The sequence below is a fragment of the Leuciscus leuciscus genome (assembly GCF_965113295.1).
Source record: "Leuciscus leuciscus genome assembly, chromosome: 20".
NCBI lineage: Eukaryota > Metazoa > Chordata > Actinopteri > Cypriniformes > Leuciscidae > Leuciscus > Leuciscus leuciscus.
In genome coordinates, this window is record NC_138744.1 from 6,315,880 (window position 1) to 6,336,394 (window position 20,515).

The 20,515-nt window shown below is 38.8% G+C and overlaps 1 protein-coding gene across 8 annotated transcripts in view; it reads left to right on the forward strand.

Annotated features, from left to right (window-relative positions):
* The first annotated feature begins 6,318 nt into the window (after positions 1 to 6,318).
* Positions 6,319 to 20,515, forward strand: part of cspg5a (chondroitin sulfate proteoglycan 5a) — a 44,633-nt gene continuing 30,436 nt past the window's right edge. For 4 of the 8 annotated variants that reach the window (XM_082148892.1, XM_082148894.1, XM_082148897.1 and 1 more), the window contains exon 1: positions 19,820 to 20,340. In XM_082148892.1, the coding sequence (XP_082005018.1) occupies positions 20,244 to 20,340 (97 nt within the window). In that variant the 5' untranslated portion in view covers positions 19,820 to 20,243. Of the gene's footprint in view, positions 6,639 to 19,818; positions 20,341 to 20,515 lie in introns of those variants that run through there. The other 4 variants (XM_082148899.1, XM_082148893.1, XM_082148895.1 and 1 more) reach the window with 2 other exon arrangements.

Sequence of the window (20,515 nt, forward strand, 5' to 3'; positions counted from 1 at the left end):
GAGCCATTACGCTTTGGTAAAGATGAGCACTGGGCACATACTACTCTATTTGTTGAGATAAGGTGTGGCTCCTTCATTAGTTTTCACTTTCATTTTTTTCATACTGCCTGAATAAGAATTAATGGTGTTTTTTTTAAAGAATGTAAGCTTATGTGTTAGTTCAGATTACTGATAGACTGATTAATTGGTCAATATCTGACCACTGTGAGGTTATCGGCATCAGACAAGCTTGTTACCGGAGAAGTGCTTAGTTTTTTGCTTGGTTTCAGTAACAGAAATACTAGCAGGCTTGACAATGCAGGTTTTCTGTTTTCATGGTTGGTACATTTTTTATGTTTTTGAAAAAAAAAGTCTCTTATGATGCACCAAGACTGCATTTATTTGTTCAAAAATACAATAAAAACAATAATATTGTGGAATGTTATTACCATTTTAATATAACTTTTCTTTTTTAATATATTTTAAGATGTAATTTATTCCTGTGATGGCAAAGCTGAATTTTCAGCATCATTACTCCAGTCTTCAGTGTCCCATGAAACTTCAGAAATCATTCTAATATGCTGATTTGGTGCTCAAGAAACCTTTATTTTTATTTATCAATGTTGAAAACCGTTGTGCTGCTTCATATTTTTGTTTAAACTGTGATAAAAAAAAAATTCAGGATTCTCTGATGAATAGAAATTTCAAAACAACAAAATGTTTTAATAGAAAGCTTTATTATAATCGAAGTGTCTAAATTTAGGGGCCATTTACACCATTTTCAATTAAAAATGGAAAACTTTTTATGCATTTTGGCCATTCATTTACACGACAGCAGTTTTTGAAAACAATATCTAAAATAGAAGTATCCGTGTAAACAAAAAAAAAAACGCAAATTTGAGAGCGGTGACGTCATGCACATGCGTATTACGTATAAGTGTTCGATCACGTAGTGTTTCTTTAAAAAGTGACCGCCAACTACTGTCCTGGCATGTATAATACAGCATTTGTACTTTGTAGTCATTTCCGCAGATCCATGTGAACTGGGATCGTTTTGACAATGTTGTCCACTATAGGCTACACTTAGGAAAAGGAAAACTTTTCCGTTTTTAGTACAAAAAAAAGTATTAATTTCTTTTTAAATCTTACTGATCCCAACCTATTGCACATTTTCAGAATCAGAAAGAGCTTTATTGCCAAGTGTGTTTGCACACACAAGGAATTTACCTTGGCATGAAAGTTTCCAGTATATGAATATAACAAGACACAACATTTAAGAATAACATATAAAAAGTATAAAGACAGGTTTAGTCAGAATAAACGTTTACAGTACCGTGAATAATAAAATGAATAAATAGGACTAAATTAATTTACAGGGATATTGCACAAAAAATTGGATTATTGCACTTGGAAGGCATTTAACTGTTCAAGAGGGAAATAGCCTGTGGGAAGAAACTGTTCCTAGATGTTCTTGTGCCTGGTGATCTGAGGCACCGTCCGGACGGCAACAGTTCAAATAGTTTGTGGCCGGGGAGAGTGAAGTCTTTGATGATTTTACCTGCCCTTTTCCTCACTCTGGAAAAGAACAGGTCCCGGGTGATTGGCAGGGGGGCACCAATAATCCTCTCCACTGTCCGGACTGTCCGTTCTAGTCTCCTGATGTCTGATTTGGTGGCTGTACCAAACAGTTAGGACGGACTCCATTGACGGCTGAGTAGAACCGTGTCAGCAGCTCGTGTGGCAGGTTGAACTTCCTCAGCTGCTGAAGAAAGTACAACCTCTGCTGGGAGTCAATGGGATTGTCCCACTTCAGCTCCTGAGAGATGGTGTGACCCAGGAACCTGAATGACTCCATTGCTTCCACAGAGCTGATGGTGAGAGTCCTGGATGTGAGTCTCCCCAGTCTCACAAGCGGCTGCCTGTCTATCAGAAAGCTGGTGATCCACTGGCCGATTGGGGTGGGCACGAAAAGCTGGAGCAGTTTGTATGATTAAAGATCTGTCTGATGGTGTTGAAAGCTGAACTGAAGTCCACAAAAATTATCCTTGCATAAGTCCCAGTTCTGTCAAGATGTTGCAGGATATAATGCAGTCCCATGTTGACCTGTTTGCTCTGTAGGCAAACTGAAGAGGATCCCGCAAGGGTCCAGTGATGTCCTTCAGGTTGGCCAACACCAGTCTCTCAAATGACTTCATGACCACAGATGTGAGAGCGACAGGTCATTGAGTCCAGTGATTTGGGTGTTTGTGGGGGACAGGAATGATAGTGGAGCATTTGAAGCAGCAGTGAACTTCACATTGTTCCAGTAATCTGTTGAAGATTTGCGTAAAAATTGGGACCAGTTGGTCAGCACAGACTTTTAAGCAGGTGAAACACTGTCTGGCCTGAAGCTTTCCTGGTCTTCTGTTTTTTGAAACTCTGTTCACGTCCTCCGCGTAGACCTTAAGCGCAGGTTGAATTGCAGGAGGTGTTGGTGTGTGAAGTGTAGATCAGAGCGGCTGTGGGGTGTGAGACTGGGCTTTTCAAACCGGCAATAAAACACGTTCAGATCCTCAGCCAGTTGTTGATTCTCTACAGATCGTGAGGGTGGTGTCTTGAACTTGATGTTCCTCGGACCTGTCCGGACTGACGCCGGGTCGCTGGCTAAGAACTGTTTTTTCAGCTTTTCAGTGTAGCTTCTTTTAGCCACAGATCTCATTTTCTGTATATTTTAAAAAGGGAAATATTTAATGAAATGTCTAAATTCAGTAAAGTAGTGGACACCTTATTTACTAAAGTCAAAATGAAGCACTGTTTTTATTTAATTTCTGATGTATTTTAAGGTCATTCAGTAAGGAAATATTACTTATTTTTATCCATCAGAAATAGCATTGGATTGTGTAAACTGATCATTCTGTACTGAAATGTAAAAGGGATTTTGAAACGTCTACAGAAAAGGCAAATAGTCTGAGGTATAAAGAGTTAATTCTTTGTAATAATTGTGCATAATCGGATCAGAAATGTGCATTAAGTAAGTAAATCAGGTCAAATGTCATGATGGCTTTAAATTGTATAACGTATATAAACCCCCCAGCTTTCTGGATAACACATCAATCCCGTATTGGTCGACCACTCGTTCAAATGTTTCAAAATTAACACTTATTTTCTTGAGCTGCAGTAGCCCTGTCATCACAGATGAAACGATGAGGTCACTCCACAGCCGCTCAAGCGAACTTGTCACTTCATTTCTCTCTCATCATCTCCCTCTTTTCAACCGATTTCGTTTTCCCCAGTTTTTTTTAGCACGTTTCCGCTTCTTCTATGACTCCATTTTCCGCCCTGGTTCTTTTCTTCTCTTTCTCCGCCTCTGTCCCTCACCTCCTCTTGCTTGTGTGTTCTTCCATCAGTCTTCACCCTTCACCTCCGTAACCATGGTGGCAGATCCAGAGATGTGTGAGTAAAAAAAGAGGGTGCTCTGCTCAATGCCACAGGCGGTGTCGCTGCACGGAAGGAACGAGGACAGCTTTGCAAAGCCCATCTTCGGCTAGTCACGTTTATGTTCAAATAATGCTATGATTTGTTCCTGGAAGTTTATGAGGGTTGATTCCCAGGAAACATGAATGCTGTGTACCTTGAATGCACCGAATGCATCTCCAGATTTTGATCAAACCTGTCTGGTTTACAGTTACAGCTAGTACTGAAGGCTAAATGTACGGTACGTTCTTCGGTGTCTTCTGAATTTCAAATTGATTGCTTTGCGTTACTCCCTGTGGAACTGCAAAAGCCCCAATTGTAAAGACTTTGAATTAAAACAACAAACATTGACAGCCTGTGTGTGATGTACAGATGGCTCAATCTCTTGGGCTGCCAGAAACAGTTGGCGTCCGTGCGTTCTCAATCGAATATAAAGGATACTTCCCTTGTATTCCAAGCACCATCGTTTCAGTTCGATACGTGCTTGATGGAGGCATTTAAGCATTTCATGTTTGTGCACCCGCACTATCTCTGAGGACGTTTCCATGGTAACAGGTCTCATGGTTCTGCATGAAGAGTAGCTGAAGAGGAGGGGCTGTTTTGTGCTTTAAAGATTGAATGTTAAAGCAAGGTCTCCGACAAATCTAACGGCGGAGACTCCATTACCGGGAGAATTACTGAGACGGTAGCCGCCCTCTCTAGACACACAGAGCTGCGACTGTATTTGTTACGCAAAATTAATTACCCCCTAATCAGCATTTCTTGTGTTGAGTTCCATGTGCATGACCTTAAATATGCACCTCGAGGGTCATCGAGTTCACATTCGAGTCTCTACTCTGGATGGTCTTGATCTCAGCTCCATTCTGAGAGACTTGAGCGGGTTTATTCGCTGAATCAGAGAAGCAAGCGTAAATCTTTCAGATTGAAAGGAGCAAAAGTGGGACTGTGCCACCAGACTGCCAACAACCTCTTAATTAGGCACCTTCTGTGTTTGCACCATGGGCATTTGGCATCCTGCTAAATCTGTGGAACGTTTTGCATGTTCTGGGATTGCAGATTCTATCTGGCTGTGCACATGACTATGTTTTGTAGATTTGTTTACTTTTATTTTCAAGGGGTCAATTGTAATATGGTTCAATCTTTGCAGATTTGAACTAGAAACCTTACAGTTAGCAGCCATAGGCTGTAACTATTACACTCCACCAACCATCATTGTCTAGTAGTTTAATAGAGCACTTAGGGAACCAATTATTGCTTGCATGAAAGTGTGCTAATTAGTTGTTTTATTCGTCTTACTAAACATCAGATTCTACAGCCTAAGACACTCTTAGCCACTTGCTCTGGAGCATTCGTGGGATTCCTTAATGCTACTCAACAAAGTTGACGATCATTGGAAAATGTTGGAGTTTAAGGTCAATTTGTTAAAGTAACCAATTTGGTAATGTTGGCTGAATGGCAAGACATATCTGGCCATGGGATGTAGTCCTATTTAACAATGTTAGCATACATTCACCAATGTATTTTAGGTTGTAGAATAAAATGAAAATATCTTGGGTTTGTGTTTACCTCAAACTTTTTTTTAACCAAAAACTAATTTACAAAAAAAACATTGGAACGGTTGAACTAGAACAGGACTGTCCAAACCTGCTTCTAGAGGGTCACTGTCCTGCAGAGTTTAGCTCCATCCCCAATTAAACACACCTGAACCAGCTAATCAAGGTCTTACTAAACATGCTAGAAACTTCCAGACAGGTATGTTGAGGCAAGTGGGAGCTAAACCGGAGATGGTCTTATTATTGGGAAATACGGGAGTCTGTGGCTCTACCATTGGAAAAAAGCATAATGGATAACTTGGATGACTTGTACCTTGATAACAAATCACATTACAGCCGTGTTGTCATTGAATTGCGTTCAGTTGTGCAACAGTCAGTCACTGTTTGTGGATACTATAGAAATGAACAAGACGTGCCGTAAACTGAATCATACCTGTCGCACAATTGTCTTTTATGAAACAGCATTTATTTCCCTGGTGTAAACTCTAAAAATAGACTAATCCAAATTCGACTAAGGTTGCAGGCTTGACTTCAAGTGGCTTTGGCTAAACTCTGCAGGACAGTGGCCCTCCAGGAGCAGGTTTTGGCTACATCCAAAAGCTTAAGCAGCTGGCTTGTTGCCTCGCTGCCCTATCAGGCAATGACAGCACAGGCAGCATTTGCGCAAAAGGTATGAAAGGTACCTCATGAAACCGATTTCAGACTGGCTTCTGGAGCAGCGCAACGGTTAAGTGATCTACAACAAAATAGAGTGAGCTTAGGTGATAACTAAGCAAATATTTAATTCCTATAATAATAATGTCTCACTAGAAATAAGAAACTGACCACCAACCGCAACTTTCAGACGCCATCTTGATTAACTGTCACAGAATGAAACGAAATGAAATGAAAAGATTTTGGGACATTATAGGAAGCGATACATCTATGCTGCCTTCAAAAATCGATCAGATGAAGGTATCTCAGGGGACAGGAAGTGAAGCTAACATTGGATTTGGACGTGCCTTGATGCCTTCCTACCTTGGAATGCATCCTCCAAAGGCGTAATTTTTCAGCTTTTGGACATAGCCTTATTAGATACCCCTGATATAGTATGCCTAGTAAGACCTTGATTAGCTAACTCTGCTCAGAGTTTTAGGACTACTACCACCTTTTTTTCCTCTTTCTTTTTTTGCAATAGTAACGTCTCATGCACAAAACAAGTGATTTCTGTCCCTCCTTTCCTTCCAAAGCCATGTATCTCAGAGTCGCATGGCCAGATGAAACAATACAGTTACAATACAGAACCCTTAGTTTTGCTTATAATTCCAATGGTTTAAAACACCAGACATTGATAAGCTTGTGATGGTCTGTTTTTGTTTATGACTCATTGTACTGTTGTTTAGTTTTCCAACTCAACACCTTAGTCATGCTCTGTGAACACGTCAAGCTCCTCCCAGAAAAACGAATTTCTTTCATTTTTGATGGGTTAGAGCGAGAACATGACACCCTCTCAGCTAAAGAACATTGTGGGGCTGTGTAATGTTTTCCTGGAGAGGTTGCCCTGAAGTTCTGTGCTTTGACGCATTATTAGCACAGGTGTGACCTCCAGCCTGCCTGCAGAAAAGTTGGATCCAATGCCAAGCTTCCAGCAGGAGCTTGAACACATGTGTAAAGGTAAGTGTGATGTCTTTCGTTTTAGCGCGGCCTGTTAATTCACCATGTTTCTTATTGCCTCATTTGTCTTGAACTACCCTGTTGCTATCAGTTGCATTGGTGTGAATCTGATTTTGGTTATTTCTCAAGACTCTTGCATGTAGGAAAATCAGGAAAACAAAGTGATAGACCGACTTTATTCCACACATCTGGAGCTCTAAAGGTCAACCGTATTCCTTAATAAAATACACTGTATACTTATCCAGATATCACACTGTTCTCAGATTGCATTTCCATAAATTTCATAGGGACCCGGAGCTGGGAACCAGCTGTTGGCATGTCTGGAGGCCACTAAACCAGTAGTCTTTCAATATTTATTACAATTACTTTCACGTGGGTTTCTTGTGGATGTGACAGGTTGTTGATTGGTGAGCTCCGGTGCGGGTGTTGGAGGAACTCATTAAAAATGGAAGCTGTGAAAGTAGGCCAGCGATTCACTGGTGTGGAGGCAAGGGGTAAAGGGGAAGGAAAGCAGTTCCCAGTTCTCCATCGCCTATCCCATGTTATTGTCTTCTCTTGGTCCATTCTCTGCATGAAGAGGTTAGTTTCTCCATTTTCCCAATTACAGCTAATCTAGTAAAACTACATCTCAAACAAACAACTTGCACTGTTGAGAGTGAGAAATAAAGTCTACTTGATTGAGTGCTTTGAGAAAACAGGAGAATAGTCACTGCATTATTTATCACTGCTCTAAGTTATCCAAATATTGAAGCCAGTTTTTTCTGTTTTTGAAGCTGAGGAATTAACTTTAGTTCAGGGTCTGCCAAAGGTCAAAATTCCATCAAGAACAAGGGCCATTTACCATTTCTGTTTAATAAACTGTTTTTCTCGGTTCAATACAGCATGTATGAAATGCTGGTCACTGTGATTTTGCCAAGTAAGACATGTTCCTGGATCAACATATTTAATTGATCCTAGAAAAACATTCCTGTCCAAAAATGTAGTCCTATCCCTACCCCCAAACCTCACCCTACCTATATAATAGCTTCTCCCTAAAATCAGAGGGAAATGATAGGTGAATAACACTGATGTAGAAGCGCCTAACCCTGGTTGTAAGCCTAAACTTGACAAACTGTAAACTTGTCCCTCAAACCTGATTGGAATGTTATTCCAGGATCAATAAAGATCAACTTGGTGAAATCACATTCACCATGAAATGCTGTCGATGAAAAATGACTTTGACTTCGACACAATTGCTAAAATACACACTTAACATCCATAAGACTAGTGTACTTGTGAACATGAGACTAGTGTGACAGAGTTGTGTTCAGTAGAACATGGAGTTAGCAATGCCAACGTAATAGGTTTGATTCATTATTAAACTTATGAAAAATGTATAGAATGAATGCAAAGTAGCTCTTGTGAGTGTACATCAATGTAAATGTAAGGGCCTGTTTCCCCTGAAATGCGCTTTTGCACTTAAAAACGTGAGATACAGAAAAAAACGGGAGGTCTTGAGACGCGTTTTAACTTGAGTGTAGAACACTGTGTCATGTGCAAGGTGTTGAAAAAGACGCAAGATGCGATCACAGCATTTAAAGACATCAGTTTAGGGCATATTTACTATAGAAAAACAATGGGAAAGCAATGCAGTGTAATACAATAAAAAACATATTCTTTGCAAATGGCTCCTAGGAATTGTTCTAGTTTCCATGGAATTGCCTGCAGACCAGAGAGAGTATGTGTGTTGATTTCTTTGCAAGAAATATTCCAGCAGATTCTGCATGATTAAGACATGGCGGGAAGGCAGTAGATAAAAAAAAGTTCACTTGATGCCTTGTCCCTTGTCCCCGATGGAGGACTTATGGATTTGCCTCTGTAAAAATAAATATGAATAAGTCAGAGTTTAAGACTTAAGTGCTTTTCTGTGGACTTGTCATCTTATTCTTCTGTCTAATGTCCTTTTATATTATATCTCAATAGCTCATTTTTACAACAATGTGAACACTGGGAAACATGCTTAAAGCTCAGAACTGCCATTTTGATTTACATTTGCTTCCTGGTGGATTAAGGAAGTGCTGTTAGCAAGGTTTTGTTATTGATTTATACTTCATAATTGGAAAAGAAAGCTGGCCACTATTGCTATAGCAGACCAAAGCATGTGCACATGTGAAGTGAACTTATTTGACCGTCCTCAGTATCTGACTATTATAACCTGCATATACCAAGGCTGAATGCCCTTTAGCCAAACAAAGAGTGACAAACATGCCATTGTGCTTTGATTGTCTCATTATCTTCATTCCCTTTGTTTCCAATTATCTGAACTCTTCATTAGAAGCTTTAGTGCATTACATAACAATGGACTTCATTGTTTTCTCAGTCAGTCTGTGACTTAGTGAGAGTTAAAATAGGCATCTGTTTATGTAGCTGGCAATCAGACTGCACCGCGCAGGACGAAAAGATCTGTTTAATTTGTTTTGTGGTATTTGTATATGGAAAAATGACTGTGTATTTTTTGGTTTAATGTACATATGGCCTGTGCTGTTGGCATTTTGGAGCAATTACACCTCGTTTTACTCTTCCCGTATTCCTCCTCAACATTTTGCCAGAACGCAGCACTGCTTAACAGTAGCGCTGTTGAAATTGGACTGCAATATTCCTACAGTCCAATATTGAGATTCCACTCTTCAATGTTCTGCCAAGTGTCTATTCAGTAAATGGTCTGTGTACCATGTGCCACGAGTAGCTTGCAGTGTGTACCGTGTTCTATTCCTACTCAAGTGTCGTATTTGTTCTATAGTCTGCGGTAGGAGCATCATAACCGTCTCTTTCTCTCGCTGTCTCTCTTATATTTGATGTCCTTTCTGGTTGTCACCTCTTTGTATCTTTGGTTTGATGCCACAGCTAAAGCACACTTGGCTGCCTGTATCAGCCCGTTCTCATTGGCATTGAGTCTGACATCTGGATCTGACAGGTTTCTGATTGGTTGGTATGATTCATATGAACCATGTTGTCCTTGCTGATCTGTCATCTTTTGTTCTCTACAAGCTAGTTCCAGAAGGAATTTGTTTCTTGACTGAAGAATTAGATCGAATTTTTTAAAATTTGTTATCAATAACATCTATTGCTAATAAAATATGCTGTTTTCACTTAGTGTAAATAGAATCTAGTTGCTATATCAATATAGGTTAAAATGGTCTAGCAATGCATTAAAAAGAAAACTATATATGTACAGTATATATTTTTTTAAAGGTGCATTAAGCAACTTTTTCATGTTAAAAATACCCGTTTTCTAACCCATACATGCTTAAACAATTGCCTGATGGGCTGAATGAGCCCTTCTCTGATCACTGAGATTGTCTCTATAATCCTGTAAAGTAAAATAAATAAGAGGGATTCGGGCCGGAATTTTAGACTGGGTGTGACGTCATGCGCGTTCACGGCACGCTCACCTGGCTGTCTGGCAGGTTTGTGTATTCGCCGCCATTCTCCGTAGAAGATGGATTCTAAGAGACCGGCTTGTAGTTCATTTCAAACACCAACGCAAACTCCACGTAAGATAAAAAAAAGAAAACTTTTGTCCGTGAGCGTGCACACTTCTGGCTGCAGTTTCGCTTGCCGCCAGAGGGGGCATAGTTCTGCAAAAACTCAGAGACTTGCGCAATGCACCTTTAATGTCATTTATGTGTAATTTATTATTTAAAACATTTACGTATAAATATACATATACAATACCGTTCAAATGATTGCAGTCAATACTTTTTCTTTGTTTTTAAAGAAATTCATACTCTTTTCAACAAGGAGTCAAGGACACATTAAATTAATCAAAAGTCACAGCAAAGTCATTTATAATGTTGCAAAAGATTTCTACTTCAAATAAATTCTGTTCCTTTGAAATTCATTAAAGAATCCTGAAGACAGTTATTTGTAATAATACTTCACAATATTACTCTTTTACTGTATTTTTGATCAAATTAATGTAGCCTTGATGAGCATAAAGAGATTTTACTTTCAAAAACAGTAAAAAAAAATCTTTCTAACCCCCAAAATACATATAATGCTCCTTGGAAATTGAACTCTTGACCTTGGCATTGCTAATGCTGTGCAGGGCCACTTGAACCAAAGGAACACCCTATGTTCATATTGTTTCCATTTTTCTGCTCAGCATATTGGTACATAAATGGAACGAGGGGATATCATTGATCATCATGCTAATCCAAAGTGCTGTGATTCATGCTCGTCAATAGATACATGGAGCCAGCGATCATGTTCCTGTAATCTGTTGATATGGCATTAATGTGTCACCTCTCGCACAAGTCAACATGAGTGTGTATGAGATAAAAACACTGTCCGCTGTTTAGCAATGGAGCACAGCTGAGCTGAGAGGGAGCACGGACGGGGGGATGGGCCACTGCTAATGGTGGGGAGGGGGGCTGCACAAACAGTTTAGTTCTGCTCTGGTTGGCAGCACATAAGCCTGTATGATCCAAGCTCCAGCCTGTCCAGATCCAGGAATAGCAGCAGTGCGCTAATGGCACTTGAATAAAGGGAAATGAAAGCGCTGAAGTAGGTATAGGAGAAACAGGAGGAGGGTCTTAGCTCTGGCCTCATGCAGGAACTGGATTATTATATATCTTGCATATATACTGCGTCTTAGTAGTGCGTGAGTTTATATGTGAATATAAATCTGAGAGAAAGACATTAGGAGAGAGTTTTTACCTGGCAATGAAAAAGGACTCCTGAACAAAGTAGTTTGTTTTCATACCTCATGCATCTGATAATTCGAATTCTTAATACTGGAGGTAATATGAATTAGTAAAAAAAAAATTTTTTTAAACCAAATCGTCATTGCCACCATGCCAATGTGTTGTGGGTGATTGCCAGGATATTGCTATGCCGTTGCTAAAGGGTTCTGAATGGTTGCCAGGACATTGTCGGGTTGTTATTAGATTGTGGCTCTTAGGACGTTGCTATGGGGTTTCTGGGTTCATCTGGGTGGTTACCAGAGTGTTGCTACCAGGGTTGATTAGGTTCTCTAAGTGGCTTTTTTCTTGTTGCTATGTTACATAGTAGCTTGTTATTATTTGGTAACCGAGCATATCTGGGTGGTTGCCAGGGCATTGCAAGGTGGTTACAAGAGTGTTTCTATGCATTTGCTAAGGTGTTGTGACCAACGCTGCCTCTAAAATCACATACTTTCTGAGTAGGTACTACATTTAAATTTGAATTTACTTTACGACCGTTAAAAAAGTACGTTCTGTATAGTATGAATATGGGTAGTATGAATAAAATTCGGATGTACTACATCCACCATGTTGTTACTGTCACGTGACCCACCAGCGTTGCTTCACCTCCATTTATAAATCCCCTCCTGTGGCCTCACGGGAAGTAGTAGGTCATCTGGGGTCTTTTCGCCTACTATTTTTTTAATACTATGTATTCGGACATACTTTTGTCATACTGTTTTTTGCATACCATATTGTAGGGAATTATTCAATTTCGTCGGCATTGCTAGTATGTCACACACGTCCTGAAAAGTGAAGCCAAAACCATAGACTGTAAAAAAAATATGGACGTAGTGTAGAGCATTTTTGAAGCCAAAAGTTGGCGGAGCCGGCCGTCGCCATCTTGGCAGCGCGTCACCGCGTGCCACTCCCGGATAAACGAAAATGGGCAAAAAGGCGGGATTAGCTGAGGTGACGTGACGGCTAACAGACAGCAGACAAACGGCTAGTAGGGACAGCAGCAGCAATCCACCTGTCACTCAAGTGGCCATGCCCTTAATTATTCAGAAATGTAAGGCTTGATATTTTAAACAGATGAGTAATATAAAAAAAATCACCCCCCTCACAGTTGTCATGAAGGGCAAAATTAACTATATAGACCAAAATCACTTTTTGCACCAGGCTGGAAACACATTTTTTTCTGCTGTAAAGTTGGGCATTTTAACATGGGGGGTTTCTGGGATTGACTCTCTTTTGCAGCCTGTTTCTAGCGGCCTGTCGATGAATTGCAGTTTAAGTCACTTCAGTGTTGGTTTCAAGACAGAGACAGGAAGGTTGCCACTTGGCCAAAACATTTTGATCGCCCCCTTGTGGCTGGCTGCAGTATAGGTCATAAACCTGCCCTCTCCATGTAATTGTATCTAAAAAGTCAATCTAAAAAATCCAATTACACTTCAAATAATTTTTTTCCAAAGATGGTTTCTGCCATTTTGGATAGTTTTTATCACGCTGATGTATATTTAAGTGTTTGCAATTGAGTCTGTAGGAGTATGGGCGGGACCTTGATACCGCAGCTCCACCTCACGATCACTACTGCACAGACTCGAGCTCCACATGACGTAATCGCCGCAAGATGCCAACAGCCATTTCTGGGACATTTTGGCTTCATTTTAGAAGAAAGTGGAGACACGCTGTCCATCTTTTTTTTATATATAGTCTATGGGCAATATCCATTAGTTCATGGAGCTGACAAAAGAAGGTTTTTTTTTTTTTAGGCCTTTTTTTTTTTAGGCCTTTTTTTGTTAGCAAAATAGGAAGCTTGGATCAAAAGGTGAAAGATTTATCAAGATGATTTTTGGATCCCTCAGTTCTTGAGACTGTTCTTGGGGGAAATTGTTTTTATTATTTTTGGGATTAAATATGTTCCATGTCTTGTTCCATTGGAATTAAACCAACGGAGCTATGGCTATCAAAACAACACTATCATGTTGAAGAGATGAGAGGATTATGATGGATCTTTAACCTAAATATTTTTTCTTGGCTGCCCATAGTGTTATTGTGACATTATTTTTGTAGGTAATCTGTAGATGTTTGGGCTTTACACACTTGGAATTAATACAACTTGTTTTGATAACTGCTTGTCCATCTGTGGAAATTTTGCATTTAAATCAACTCTTATTGTTGACAAAAGAAAGTCTGTCTCTGAAATATCTACTGAAACAATAACGTGTGAAAGCTTATGTGGCTGTACACAGTGCGAAAATATTTAATGCATGCATTTATGATTGGTTGTCTGTTGCTAAACAATTCACCATACCACCACATTGTTTCAAAGTATACCTTTGGCACCACAATTCAGCTCTAGAGCAGGGAATCATAACACAGGTTTAAAAGTGGCCTTTATGGGGTTAAAACAAGACGTGAAGGGTTATATACAAAGGTATGCAAAAAGTGTAAAAAAAAATAAATCCTGCTTATTATTTTTTGAGGACATTTGTTTGTTTGTGTAGTGGTTAGAGCTTTCAACAAATCCAAGGACAAAGTGAACCACCTGATCTATTTGTGTCTTGTTGTGTGGTTGTGTGTTCTCCCAGTGGGGTGTTTAAGCTTTAAAAGAAGAAAAGGCATAGAAGGTGTTGTGCCAGCAGTGCTCATCAAGGGACCTCGTTCTTTACTGCTTTTACACTTCACCCAATCAATAATGGATCATCAGTCACAAATAGGATGTTTGCAGAATTCAGAATGTAATCCTTAATAAATGTGTTCACCAACATTCACTTTTTCTCAAAACCGTATATAAAGCAAAATAGTATTTGAAAAAGGTTTAACAGAAACATCTCGCGTGTTCAGCTTCATCAGTGCACTGCCCTTAACCTTTCACACGGGATAATCATCACTATTATACATTTTTAATAGGCATTCCCACTGTCTCTATTTTTAAACCTAACCTTATTAATAATACCAATTTCTCATGAGTGCATTCAAAGAAACCTATACAGCGTTCATCATAACCAGATAAATGTTTGTTCAGCAGGAAAACAGGTGCAGTGTTACGACCATCTCTCAGGCAAGTGTCTTTACTATGTGTGTACACTACTGTCCAAAAGTTTGGGGTCAGTTTTTGATGTTGTTTAAAGGGTTAGTTCACCCAAAAATGAAAATTCTGTCAGTAATTACTCACCCTCATGTTGTTCCAACCCCGTAAGACCTTCGTTCATCTTCGGAACACAAATTAAGATATTTTTGATTAAATCTGAGAGCTGTCTCACTCCTCCATAGGCTTCTAAGACATTATAACTTGCTGGCCCAGAAAATGCATTAAAGACATCGTTAATATAGTCCAAGTGACTCCAGTGGCTCAATCTTAAGTTTATAAAGCGACGAGAATACTTTTTGTGTGCAAAAAACAAACAAAAATAACGACTTTATTCCACTATTCATTTCCTTCTCTCTGGGCCTCGAGTTTTTTCACGTAGTGTTTTAGCGCAGCGCGTCTGTGTTGTACGTCACACGCATCACACACATGACCAGCGTCGCCCAATAGTGAGCCTACGTGTGACGTGCAACAAAGACGCGCTGCGCTAAAACACTACGTGAAAAAACTCGAGGCCCAGAGAGAAGGAAATGAATAGTGGAATAAAGTCGTTATTTTTGTGTTTTTTGCGCACAAAAAGTATTCTCGTTGCTTTATAAACTTAAGATTGAGCCACTGGAGTCACTTGGACTATATTAACGATGTTTTTAATACATTTTCTGGGCCAGCAAGTTATAATGTCTTAGAAGCCTATGGAGGAGTGAGACAGCTCTCAGATTTCATAAAAAATATCTTAATTTGTGTTCCGAAGATGAACGAAGGTCTTACGGGGTTGGAACAACATGAGGGTGAGTAATTACTGACAGAATTTTCATTTTTGGGTGAACTAACCCTTTAAGTCTATGTGGTGTTTTTAATATGCTTTAAGACAAACCATGTGCAAATTCATAAGTCAACACCATTGCTGAGTATTTTCTCCTTAAAGCTGCAGTGAACCAAAGACAGTCTCAAAAACACGGTTTGAAATTGCAGTTGTTCTCTACGTCACAAATGCTATCGTGACCAATCACGTCATCGTGCGGGCGGGCTTTAGCATATCATTAACTATGCTCTGAAGCAGGCAAAGATCCCGGTATATTTTTCTGTTGATTATAAAAAATTGGGTACATTTAGAAATATAGGGGGTTAATTATGTATATGATGTATATTACAATGTTATGAGGAACTATATGCCTTTCTCCACTGACGTTCTAAGTTGTTCAGAGCGTTTCTAAGCGTGTTCAAAGGATACTGATTTTCAGAAGGCAGACTGAGATGGCAAATGCTAACATAGTTTGTGTAACATTAGCAGCACATTATTAGCTGTTTGATAACGTAGTCGAGCAAAAGGCTAATCATATTAATTACCATTATGTGTCCGACATTGTAGAGAGCAATAAATAGGCTAAAGTGCATTACCATTCTGATACATCGATTTGTAGACGACCCTATAATTCACTCTTCCACTCATCCACTCATCTTCTTCTGAATCAGTTTCTGGTTCAAACATAAATGGCTGAATTAAACCAGTATTTCTACTTGCCATTGTGTAGTGTTTACTACAGTAAAGTTGTAGTACCTTGGGTTGGGTTCTCCCAAGGTTTTTTTTTCTCCATTAGGTCACCTGATGGAGTTTTAGGACACCATTAGGTCACTTGATGGAGTTTTTCGGTTCCTTGCCACTGTTGCCTTTGGCTTGCTCAGTTGGGGATATTTTGGGGATATTTAATTTTATTTTATCAATCAATAAATTCCTCTTGAAACAAACTTTGTTGTATTATTTTAATTTAATACTGTGAAGCTGCTTTGATACAATCTGTATTGTGAAAAGCGCTATACAAATAAACTTGACTTGACTTGACTTAAAGTTGACAGAGTGGGACAGGTTGTCTGAGCTGGTGTGATGTGGGGTGGAGGCGGGGACTAATATGCATATTCATGAATTGACCACAGGGGGACTTTAAGAAATTAACTTTTAAGAATGCATTAAATCGATTAAAAAAGGCATTAGAGACATTTATGCCGTGATAAGCATAAGAGACTTCTTTAAAAAAAAGCATTACAAAATCTTACCGACTCCAAAATTTCGAACAGTTGTGTTTTTTGCTGTATTATATCTTTTTCTTATTTTAATTATCAGGCCTTTCTTATAATATAATAAATGTAAAATCTATTACATTTGAAATCTAAATATTCTATCCATCTTTTTCCTATGCCCCGTGACGCTTTGCACAAATTATGTGAGTAACTTCCGTTAAATTGTAAACAATCAGTGAAATGTTTGCTCTATGAATGCAGTAATACGTTTTTTTTTTTTTTTTTTTTTTTTTTTTCTGGTACAATGAAGTGACATTATTCCACTCACCCTTCAACCATTGAACATTAAAAGGGAATTTAAACGTGTAAAAGCTTTAACAAATTACTACAACAGACCATGAATAACCCCAAAAACTCAGTTATTTCCACAGCAATATTACGGACGTGTTAAATATCACTGTAGTAATATTATGTAATTGCGTTGCTTTAATCAAAAATGTTCATTATCTTTAGCATTGAGTGATAATATTTCAAAGTTCTTTCTGTCATTTTGACAAATACTGCATTTACCTGCTTTAGAAATGCTTTAGTAAACACTGCTAATAGGGATAAAAAGTGAAAAGGGGAGACAATTACATTTTAAAGTATCCGTGAAAACAAACCTGGAAAGAAACGTGAGGATTTGGGGAGAAAAAGAGAGATTCTTAGTGCATTCCAGTTAATTATCAATGGGATATATCGTAAATTAAATCAGGAGAGAGCAGACCACAAATGCAAAGTATATGTTGTAATTTTTCATACTGTTATAGCGGAATACAAAGAGAGAGAAAATAGTCAGGAGGAAAATAATGCAGCAACTGAATATTGCCACAGATATTCTGATGTAGGGAATTTCACAGCTCATTCAGTCAAACTGGCTATAAGGATTATTTCTAGCGCCACCTTATTATTAGAAATGATTTGTTTCAGTCTTTTTGAGTGGAAGTTCCCCAAACCGGAAGCACCTCCCGTCATTCAAAATCAGGAAAAAGGTGGAAAAATAGCCACTATTTACTGCTGAATGGAAAAAAGTAACCTGGGGCCAGTTGCATAAACATAGCCATTATGTTAAGACTGTGTCTTAAGAACTAGTATGATCAACTAGAAGTTAGTTAGGGGTAATCAGTCTTACTGTTCGGTGTCAAATTAGACCAATCTACGTTTTTATGTTACTGACTTTAAAAAGTTATGAACAGTTTTAAAGAATAAAATTGGATGACTAACTTGTAAGACTAGTCTTAACAGTTTATGCAACTGGCCCAGGACACCTTTTATGTTCTACAGAAGAAAGTTATATAGGTTTGAAATGACATGAAAGTGAGTAAATGATAGCAGAATAAAAAAAAAAATTTGAATGACCTCTCCTTTTAAGCATATATGCAATCAAAAGGATTTTAAGATCTTAAGCATAAATTCTGTCATGTGCATCCAAACCTTCGACTGGTAGTGTCAAAAAGTTTTTCTCCCAGCACCTATAAGGGAAATGTATATGGTTGTATATTTGTATTATTGTAAGAGCGCTGGTTGGAGGCCACAGTACACCAGCTCTTCGCTTCCACAGTCCCTTTGAAGCGGAGCCTGTTGGCACTTAACCCAAATCTTGCACTCGGAGAGCAGTGTGGGAACCAGTAGGGGGGGGAGGAGGCGGCATAGAGACAGGGTTAATGAGTCTGTGGGAGAATATCAGTTCTATGGGATTTTCTTTTTTATGGTGTTGTGTGTATATATCATGTTTGTTGCTATTTAGTGCCCGAGCACCGATGGTGTGAGGACCCTCTTGGAATTGCTCAGTTTATTCTGTATTAGTATTGCAAAAACTCACTACAGTAATGCCGTACTAATATAACTGTTCAGTGACCAGAGGAAAATCCTACATCCTGTTTGAAATATGTATGTAGTATTACAGTATATGACCCCTGTAGGTTCAGGAAGTGCAAAAAAAGAAAAATGAAAAAGCCACCCAGTGAAACTTTCCATTGATTTTAAAGTCTTTTCCTTTATGAATGATGTAACTGACCAAAAATTGCTATCTGAATATGTTGCCTGCTATGAACTGCTTTCATGTCTCTTTTAGTACAGTGGGAAGAAACTTACAGAAAAGCTTTTTTTCATCAAAAAAAACTTTGAGGCTTTTTTTTCTCTCAGCTTCATCAAACTTGTGATAGCCAAGTAGGTTTAGATGAAATTCACATTGTAAAGTGGTAAGGCATTATGGTTCACAGTCAGTTGATTTATTGATTATTTATGATACAGTGAATTTTGTGATGTTCTTCCCTTTTTGCTGATGGCATTATTAGTTATTTTGCCCACCAGAAGAGAGAAATTTCAACCTTGGACAAAGTGAACGCTATTAACACACACACATAGAGGCATTGGTGAACCGCCTGTTGCTGGTCCCTTGTGTTTCTCAATGGCGCTGTGTGTAAGAATGCTGCCGACCCCCACCGACACCTCCAGCCCTCATGCATTCATCACCACAGCCGGAGGAGTGTATCTCATGCCTCCCGCCCCTCCTCTGCTTTATTGTTCCATTCTCCTCTCCTTAAACCATCAACCCGTAAACAATCTGGACCATATCACAGCCCTCAATAACACATGCATCTCCTCTGCCCTCTTATCCACTGCTTATAGATTCATTATTGAAATCTGCAGGTTTCTGCATTTAAAAGGGCATCCATGTCTAAAGCATTGGTCATATCTGTATTGGTCATACCATTTACACATTCTTATTTTAGGGAAGATGAGGTGAGATGCCCCCTTAAAATATATTAAAAGCATATAAATGTATTTATTTAAACAGGGTTTTTTTTTTTTTTTTGGCCTAGTCATATTCAAACATTTGCATAATATAAAACATTATTATTATTATAATAATGTAATTTACAAAATGTACAATTATATTTTCTTTTTTGCATATTCAACATTATATTTGAATATGAAAAACTAAGCCACAAGGAGTAAAATCCACATTGTTTAAAATATTTTATTTATGCATTCATTTATTTATTTAATTATTTATTTATTTATGGCTTAGTCTTTAATATTTTAAACAGTTCAATAATAATAATAATTATTATTATTATTAATATATTATTATATGTAATTTACAAAAATACACAAAATAAACATTAATAAATATTTGAAAACGAAAGACTAAGCCACAAGCAGAAAAAAATCAGTTCCATCCACCGATCTATAACCATCAGTGTTTCCAACTATCCAAGATAAAAACCCATTGGATGAGGCAATAATCGAGCTTACAATGGAGGGCTGTTTTTGTGTCTGTCAGTAGTTGAACATTATTGAAAGGAGTAAGAACTTGGGGAGGGGTTGGGGAGAAGAGGGGGTGGGGAGACAGTGGGAGCCGAAATCATTTTCCCTCTCATACTGTGAGAACGCGTAGAATCGCATCTCTCCAAGTGGCCGCGCGTCGGTTTGGTTTCAGAACCGATTGATTCGGCCAGCGTCCGTCCGTCCGTTCGGTTCTCAGCAAGATCACCGACTTGCATTTAGTCTGTGGCAATGGGACCATAAGGGAACAAATTCCATCGCATAGAGAAAAAAAATATAAGTAAACAAATACGACCAGAGAAGACACCTCACAAAAGAAGTGGACATGGAGAAGCGCAGAGGAGATACGATATAACAGATCGGACGAGACACATCTAGGATTTACTTCTCGAATTGAACATATTTGGTTTCCAGGAGACTATAGAATTTTTATCCTGCTAGATTTCTTAGTTACACGCAAGCATGTACCGAAAGGAGATGAGGTTGTGTTCGAGATGCTGGAGCGTGCCGATGCTCTCTGTCCTCCTGGTTGTCTTCTTGACACCGCTGTTTGCACATGGTAAGATTTTTTTGACATGCATATTAAATCAGCTGATAGTTAAGACTCAATAGCCTTCAAACACGAGGTGGCATGACAGAACAGCATCACAAAATGAGAATGTCGGTCAGTAGTGCAGCCGCTGCTGGGTTTTGCAGCGCGTAAATCATGACTGCGAGCCGGCTGCTGCTGATGT